We start from the raw sequence: 9,446 nt of genomic DNA on the forward strand, positions 1-9,446 counted from the left end.
TATGATCCTTGCTAATTTGAATTGGATTAGTTTTTTATTAAGGATAGTACAGAATAAATGAAAAATGGAAAAAAAAGTGTAACCTCTTTAAACTTTATTTTATTATAATTATTTTAAAACTTTATCTCATGCGTAAATATGTAAATAAACACAATGAATTTTAATTCCGTTTAATTAATAATTAAACTTTACCATTTTGTAAATAGACACTTTGATATATGATTTCTAACTATGAGAGCAAAGTTCAATAGTACCATAGTTTTGATTATGTATTTGGCACAACAAAGTGTAAAACATGAAAATGTTTTGTTTATAAGACGATGAATTATGAAAAAATAACACATGTAATATGTGAGTGTTTTGTCTGATAGATAGTAGATCACCTTATATTTTTCGCTTCATCTAATGAGTGAAACTTTAACAGACGATAAATGCATACAGCCTTCAAGTTTATGTTGTATTTAACAAATATTCTTGAAGCTTATTACTTTATTGCAAGGAATTTCTTTGTCTTTTGTCTTCTCGGATGATCCATAAAGTACAAGTTTACATCAAGATCACTTAGGATACGAGCTAAAGTTGTTTTGTTTCTACAACCATCCTGATACAAGCTTACGTCAACTCCAGTCCAGTTATATGTCTTGTACGGTCTTTACTTTTATTTCGTTTTGAGTAAAAAGCTCTTTGACGTAGTGCCGATAAGTACTGACAGTTATCGAGATGTTGCTTAAAGTGGAGATTGACATATAATGTTGCATGGAATACATTTAATGCATCTCTAGGTTTAAGCTACTCAAATGTTAGAAGATGAAGCTAGCATTTAATGCATCTCTAGGTACAAGCTACTTAGATGTTAGAAGATGAAGTTATCTGAGTTCAAAAACTCTTAACCATCAGAAAGGGATTTGCAATGGCTTTTTCTTCCAAGCCATATATGTTAGGAAAAAGTCCAACACCCATGATTTTTTATTAAGTGCTGAAAACAACTAAGTATAAATCATGGTTATGCTTCATTTGTAAGACGCAAGTGTTTCGTCTATCAAACAATACAACACCATGTTGTCTTCTTTCTATTTCTAACAAAGCAAATATGCTTAGACGATTCACATAGATATAAGCTAACCTCGTATTCCATGATCATATATATGCTTATTATATGTTCGTTTCTTTCGTCTGTTAAGAACATTAGTTCAAGCATAAGTCACATTAATGATCTTTTAGACGAAGAGCTAAAGTTGTTTTTCTTTAACAACCCTTTGACACAAGCATTGTCAACTCTAGAAAGACTGTCTAGTTCGTATCATTCTGCATTTTATACAAATTCAAGTAAAAGCACATTGTTCGAGAAAATAGACGTATATCCAACTATTAGGATTTTACGTAAAGAATAAAAGAGAAATTAATATTGTATGAAGTGCATTTAATGCATCTATCACAATCAAACTTATTATATGAAAGGACAACATTAAAGTGAGTTAAACCTTCTCAAACTACCAGAAAAGGAATTGCAACGACTAGATTTCTCATGATCTATTTAAAGTCATTCACCAATAAGGATTAGTAGATAGACTACATTACATATTGTTGAAACTTTTTCCAGATCTTTTGTGCCCCTAAAAGCTTCTTAGAGAACACTATTTATGTTCACTTAGCAACCTAGAAGAGAAGAGAGGGCATGACCTTACATACATTGAAAGATGTTATCATTCTCTAGTGAGAAACCTTGTGACATGTGGATCACTTATTAGATAATTTATTTATCTTAGTCATGAGTGGTTGTTTGACAAAAAATACTCGGTTAGTAGCCAATAATGAAATTTTTCAAAGAATACTCAGTTTTGTCCATGAGTGGGTGCATCCAAAGAATGCTTGGTTTTAGTCGAGAGTTTAAGTTTAAAGAATACTCCACTTTGGCCAAGAGTGGTTGCATTCAAAGAATACTCACTTTAGCCAAGAGTGGTTGGATTCAAATAATACTCAAAGGGTTAGCCAAAAGTGGCTACATTCCTAAACAATATCAAGGGGTTAGTCAAGAGTTATTACCAGTTCAAACAAAACTCAAGGAATTAGCCAAGACTAGCTACGTGCCCAAAAAATACTTGTGTTGTAATTTGCAACTTAGTTCACTCGTGGAACTTAATTTTTTGATTGAGAATTGGATATAGTGTGTTGAGTCAAATGAACTAGTATAAAAATACTATGTGCATTTCATTTTCCCTTTACCTCTTTCACCTTATTATTTATCTATACTAATCTAAGAGGGAGAGTCATTAAAAAAACTTAATTAGAGAAATTTTTTTAAACAAGTTAATTTGTTAAATAAAAAGGTACGTCTAACTTATCTTATTAGAAGAAAATTTATTAAGGAATTAGTTGATAGTTTACTTGTCACATAAAACTATCATTTGACTAACGAAGTATCAGACGACATCTACGTAAAAGTCTTCAAAAATATTAAAATACAATTTAACCATTTCTTCTTGTGTCTTCTAATTATTTTCTACAACTAGTATCAAAGATTAACCTCTAAAGGATTAAGCACCTGACGACACCTAAAGGAAAATATCTAACACAACAAGCATGAAACAACATGTTATAGCTGAGGGAGCATCCATCATAAGGCCTCTAATACTTTTGGAGAACTACACATATTGGAAGAACAAAATAAAAATGTTTGTCAAAATCAACAAACTATTAATTATGGTACATCATAACCAAAGGAGACATTAAGATCAAGGCTCTAGAGGAAGATTGGAAACAAGTTGAGTTCAATGAAATGCAACTCAGGGATGAAGTCAAGTACATTTTAATCTCTATTATATCAAAAGACGAATATAAGATCTACAAATTCAAGTCAGCCAAGTAGATGTGAGACTTCGTGAAGATCAACTATAAGGAAAATATAGAAGGTAAGTCATACTCAAGTTCTGACTATAGGACAAATGAAGAGAAGATAAATCTATGTCTAATAGCTAACACAGATGAAGAGATAAATTCTAATACCTTATCCGATTTCATTTCAGCATTTGGAAGTTAATTTTTATTTTTGGATTATGTAATCCATAAGTTAAAATTGTATTCTATTACTACAAAATATGGAAAGAAAAAATGGCTTTTGAATTGTACAATAAAAAAAATTCCCAAATTGTGCAATCTGAAAACTTCTTGGATGGAGCCATCCATAACTTGAATTGTGAAAAGATAAGGTTAAGTTTTTTTGTGTAGAGATCTACTATTGGACCAAGTTTAAGCTCTAAAAATTTGATTTATTAAACTTCAGAAGAAATAATTTTATTTAGTTGAGACTTCGTGAAAGCCTTATTTTACTATAAAAACGAACTAACATGAATTAAAATTATTTTTTTCGCAAATAATTTCTTATTTTTCATAATTATTTAAACATTATGTTACACGCGGTTTGATAAATAGCAACCTTCTTTCCATGTAAACACAAATCTTCTATTAGTAGTTGTTTTTTCGCAAAGAATACATGAACAGATAATAATTTAATACTGGTGTATTACGTTCATAAATCAAGTTGGGTTAAGTTGGAGGTTTTGATGAGGTTCATTCCCTTTTTTGCATTATTTTTGTCACATTACAAAAAAATTCAATGTACACTAATTTTCCATTATTATTGACCACATTACAAAAAAAGGGTACTATTATATGCTTAAATCTGACCAAGAAATTTATGGCAACCTTAGAGAGGTATATATCTGTCTGAACATTTAAAACCTTGCTCTGCTCTGCAAATTTTATGTAGACTTTTATGTACATGAGAGAAATCATGCCACTGTTTCACGTTTTTTCCCCCAGTAAACCAGATTGGGTAACGAAGCTTAAAATAATAAAACATAAATGCTCTCAGAAAGTAATCTATGTTTTGCTGAACCAAAAATACCCACTAAACTTAGAATTAACTGAAGCTGTAAAATGAACAAGATAAGACCTAAATTTCGTTCACAAAACAGAAGAGAGTGGCAAAACAAAAGACGGAAGTGTATAAGAAAAACTAAACGCTATCATGAGTTTCATCAAGATCTTATCTATAGCTCGATGATCTCATTAGTCTTCTGTTGTTTGATTGCTTTAGAAGTAAAAAATGTGACTCTGGAGAAGCCAAATACACAAATCTTATGACTACGATTAATTAATTCTAACAAATAGGACAACTATTAACTCTACAATTTAATAAAAGAAACCAGAAAAATCTATACCACCGATGTTAAGACATCAGAAAATTTCATGCCCCAACCATCTGACTCAGCTGGAATATCTTGAATCCAAGTCACAACTAGAATCAGTTTGTCAAAAATGCCATTTGGGAGATGTTCTTCCGCTTCAACACTGCTTAGGTCCATCACTCCGAGCTCGTGGTGTTGTCACCTGCAACCCAATACTGCTTGACAGCAAACAACATCTTCTCTGAAACCATTGGACCATCCTCATGATCCACCATTTTGGTATTCCATCTCATTCCTTTCACAATTTTCTTCACCTTCAATAGCACATCTGCTTGATCTCGGAATATTACAGCTCCTTCAGGCCGTAATATACGGTCCATCTCCAATAGAATGTCTTCTGCATTACATCTGCATTGATCATTTGAGTTAGCAAAACGCAAAAGTAGATTGTTTCCCTTGCACGCCTGTGTCCAAGGTTGTTCCACTACAGGGTCTAGCATAAACATTTAGCACGCACTTACCCATTCTTGTACAAGCTGAAAAGACCATTTGCATGGATAAGATCATATGTCCTTGGATATGTGGAGAAGGCTTCACACCTGGTAGGAAATACATAATTATTAAACAAAACTTCACCACCCCTCCTCCCACCACCACTTCAGTTTCAAATTAAAAATCTGTGTGGCAGATCATATGATCCATTGCAAAAATTAGCAGAATTTATTGCTTCAAGAAAAATTCCTGAATGTAATCCTTGAACATAAAGTTCAGCAATACTAAAATTGTTTTTAATACAATGCATACGTTTTCCGGCCTTTAAGTAATCATCACTGCACTTTTCAACAATTACCTCAGATCAAGCTTTTGAATAAAATGACTTTGACCAATCCTAGGAGGTGCAGTTTTGAACTAAGAAGGAGTTATGACGTAAGCAAGAGTAGGGATGTATTGAATATCAAACACAAATTGGGCAAAAATAATTTTCTATCATGGACAAAGAAAATGGTTATCTATTGATTTTCATGTGTCATTTCTTTTGACTCCATTATTCTTTTCTTTTTCTCTTGGTGTTATATACTTTGGTGATATATTTATGTATGGCAGACAGTTATGGGATAGGGTATGAGTTTGAATGTATGTTTGAGAGAGAACTCTTGTTAGGGCTTAGGCCTATGCTTTGTGGGTTTGTGCTCTGATTCGGTCTTGTTTGTTTGTGCAATCTCAGAAATGTGAACTATTGTACTAACTTATGAAGTGGAATGTCAAATTGACTAGATCTTAGAGTTGTCATCTTAAGTTATACTTCTATAGATAGGTTAAACATACAAAAAAAAAAAGTAAAAAGTTGCAGACAAGAGGCCAAAATGAAAAAGGGAAAGGAAAACATGTCACTGAAGTTACCAGTCGTGATAAATGCCAATCAATCCACGTACAAATATAACACCCAGGTTAGCTTTCTCAGCAATTGTGGGCACAACATTCATAACCCATAATTTGGGAGATTCCAGTGCAGCAGCAAAACTTCCCAGGCCAGCATTCATGTCCATTATGTTGCGATACCTCCCCGAGCTAAGGAGTTTGTTGATCCGTTTGTAAGCATTCACATGCTTCTTCCATAATCGGTTGTCCTCTTCAAATGCTTCCACAGATACACCAGGAACAGATCCACTGGTAATTCTGGAAGGAACAGCATTGAGTCTCTCTAGGAATGTCTTCCATGGACCACCAGGTTTACTAGGAGTTACACAATTTTCCATTTTCTTGTACCTACTCAGTGTAAGACCTTTCAGAAAGTTATTGAAACCAATAGTCTATAATCCAAAAAGAAATCTAATTCTCGTTAAACCATGTGTCTCAAGTACTCAATCTTGTAAGACACCATTTTTGTAGTCAAAAAGTAATTCTTACAAAATGCTTATAGAATAAAACTCAAACTTCTTGTATCCTTCCGATAAGAAGGCTTAAGGAAATAGTTTGGAACAAGCCATAAGAGAAAAATATTACTTTAGAAGAAATTTAAACAGTTATTTAAATTGAAATACATATTGTCCTTCTGTCCTTCTAATCGACAAAGAATCTAGTGCAAGAGTAATAATAGGAATTTGACTTTCTGAACAGAAGTATTTATTAATCAGTGAAAAGAAAAAAGTGGTAGGGGCAAAAGATTGAGAGAATAATTTACCAGACATCATCAGAATTTGTGTTTTCACACGTTGTAGGTTGAATTTCTCTTTCAGTGCAATCACCGCTTTGTAACTTTTTTTTCCAGATCGCAATTTCACCCTTCTCATATTTCTTTTCCCAGCATAGAAGTTTAGCAATATCCTCAATCTGTCGTTGCTCCTCCTCAAGCTCATCTTCAGGACGTTGCCATGCACGAAAGTTCCTTTTCCAGTTGATGGGAGGACCAGACAATACCCAGTAACCACCAGGCCTAAGAACCCGGTCCACTTCCTTCATGTATATTCCATCTAAGAAAGAAGTTCCAATAAATACAGTTTAAAGATATTTCTTACAACCAAAAAGCCAAATTAATACTTTAGCCCACCATCAAATAGTAAATAAGAAACCAAGAAACGAAGTGACTAGGAAAAACAGATATTGATCTGTTGTAAGAAAAAGGGGCCTTCGACGATCATTATAATAAGAAATAGCTGGGCCATAGTTTAAGTACTCAAAATTAATTTAGGTTGTCTAAGCACGGGAGAACAAATCAAAGAAGTTAACAAGTCAACCTTCTAAGTTGTTAATTTTACAATCAATACAAGCTGAATCAGGCTTCATTATTGGTATATATGCATAAAAATTTGTTTATTGATCTAAAAGATATATTTTAATTGTTTGAGAGCAGAAATGCCATAGTAATTCTCACCATTTGAACCCCATTGAATCAAGCAGCGAGAACAATGTGCCATATCAAAAGCTCCAGAAGGGAAGGGAAGCATTATTGTTCCAAGAACACCAATGATTGCTGGAACACCTCTTTCCAAAGCAAATTGAACTTGTGCTTCATGAGAGTCCCTTGGTGCAATTGACATAGCAACAACATTTTTCTTAAACAGGTAAGCACCAAAACTAGCAACCTAGCACCATCAATAATCAGCAAATGAGCTATGATATATAATTAATGGGCACAGCTTTAGGCTCCAAATTTGAAAGAGAAACAAAAAAGTATTATTGTATTTCAATAAAAAGAAAATGTGTCATGGATGAAGCATTCAAATGTGGAAGGTTCATTTAGGAAAGCTTACAATTAGCCAGCACTGTCTCATTATGGACAATAATTTCTTCATGCAAACATTATGTAGAGGCCAACAAAATAAATATAACCAAAACAAGGATGTTTGTTTATGATTTGACATACCCCACAACCAGTATCCAATGCATTTCTAACCATCCCATTGTCCATTGGAATAACAGATGCAAGTTCCTCAATGTAAGCATCAGCTCCCTTGGGAAATTGCGTTCCACCACCAGGGAACCTGAAAACATTTCCTTCGTATTGTATCCAATTCTGCACAGCCTTCTCAACTGTCAAACTCTTGTAAGGTGCATTTGCATATGGTACATAATCACGACTCATGGGCCATGGAAATGGTGTTGAATATCCTCTAGGGGCAGGTATGAGACAATGCAATTTTTCTTCATCAGGGAAACAGTGCCTTTCTCTATAAGCCATATTTTCTCGGGGAAATTTCATTGCTCGCATTTGATCATGACAAGGCGTGTAATCAATGTAATGATCATCACAAGGCTTGAACTCCTTGACTTGTGTGTCAGAACCATCAGATGTTTCAACATCATCATCATGGTGAGTCTCGTAGTTTAGATCAGAGAGAACACTGCAATCTGTGTGTTTAGTAATCTCAACAGCTATGCTATCTCCCTTTCCAAAACCACTCCGTTGCCACAAACCCAATATATAGAAGAAACCACACAAGCCAACTACGATGAAAATAGACAATGGACTCCTATTATTTCTATTGTCCCCAGGGTTCCCTTTCGTAACCATGATGAATCTTTACAATATAAACTCTGCATGGTTAAAGTGAAACGTATTAAGGAATTAATGTGAAATTAACTAACTAGCAAGATGCTCCATTGGGACCAATTTAGCCAATGGTCCCAACAGCAATCAATGCAACCGAAGTCAGCCTAAACAAAAATAATTTACATCATTCAAATATTTGTTCTCTGCATAAACACACTACGGTGCTGTCCACAATTTCAAACCCTTTTGACAGATTAATTCCTACACCAATCTCACTTAAATTACCCTTAACCACATCATACTGTGAATCAATTACATTAACACGGACCTCCTCGTTTTCAATTTAAAGCATAACGAATTAAGCAACAGGGGAAATTCAAAGTGAAAGAAAGCAAAACTTTGTTATTTAATTCAATCAAACAGTTCCTCTAATAAAATCCACCCTCCCTCTTTATCAAAAAGACAGAAAATTAAAACCTATTATAGCGGTTAACAAGGTTGTTGAAACAATAAGATAGGGACGAAGGAAGAGAGATTCGTCACTTACTGGTACGAAAACGAAAGCAAAAGAGAAATGATGAAAATACTGGGTGATGGTAGGCCCTAGGGAATCAAGTTATGCATCTTCATCAATGAAAATTCCTGAAAGAAGAGGATCTGAAAGATTTCGATTATTGTTGTGTTTGGAAGGAGAAGTGGAATAATGTGTGTTGATCCTCGTTAGTTAACATATACGAGTTCCGGAAGGTACGAGGGGTACGGGAATGTCTCTCTTCTGCACTCTTTCATAGGAATAGTTTATTTGGTTGGTTAACTAACTGGTATGTTTTCCCGGACTATCCACGAATAATAAAATATTCTTTTTTAAATAACTTTATATTTTTATCATCAAGTGAAATTAGTATAAAGAAGAATTCGTATTATTTTTAAAACATATTAAAAAGTTCATAAGTATTAAAATACAAATATTTAGTTTTTATTTAAAAATAAGTTGAATGAGCTATTAAATAAAATATAAAAAACATTCTAATAACTTCAACTAGTTTTCACTTAAAGCACACAATAGAACAAATTGAAATTTTTATTTGAGGTTTAGAAAACATCTCTAAAGTTAATATTGGTAGTAGTATTTAAATTAAATACTCAATTTACTCTTTTGAGACATTCTGTATCATAAGTCTTTTACTAAATTAAAATAGTTTTTTTTATTATGTATCTAAGTCTTATTTAATAAACTTTTAACAGAAATTCACATTAGTCATCTCAAA

At 33.2% G+C, this 9,446-nt stretch overlaps 1 protein-coding gene across 1 annotated transcript; it reads right to left on the minus strand.

The window, feature by feature from the left end:
* Nucleotides 1–3,937: 3,937 nt before the first annotated feature.
* Nucleotides 3,938–9,026, minus strand: LOC137821579 (probable methyltransferase PMT2). The gene is made up of 7 exons (XM_068626235.1): nucleotides 8,726–9,026; nucleotides 7,552–8,222; nucleotides 7,060–7,270; nucleotides 6,370–6,658; nucleotides 5,589–5,954; nucleotides 4,709–4,786; nucleotides 3,938–4,595 (listed from the first exon to the last, which is right to left on the minus strand). Exons 2-7 carry the CDS (start codon nucleotides 8,197–8,199, stop codon nucleotides 4,364–4,366), a joined length of 1,824 nt encoding a protein of 607 aa, XP_068482336.1. The 5' UTR covers nucleotides 8,200–8,222; nucleotides 8,726–9,026; the 3' UTR covers nucleotides 3,938–4,363.
* Nucleotides 9,027–9,446: the final 420 nt, after the last annotated feature.

Source organism: Phaseolus vulgaris, chromosome 9 (genome assembly GCF_000499845.2).
Source record: "Phaseolus vulgaris cultivar G19833 chromosome 9, P. vulgaris v2.0, whole genome shotgun sequence".
Classification (NCBI taxonomy): Eukaryota; Viridiplantae; Streptophyta; class Magnoliopsida; order Fabales; family Fabaceae; genus Phaseolus; species Phaseolus vulgaris.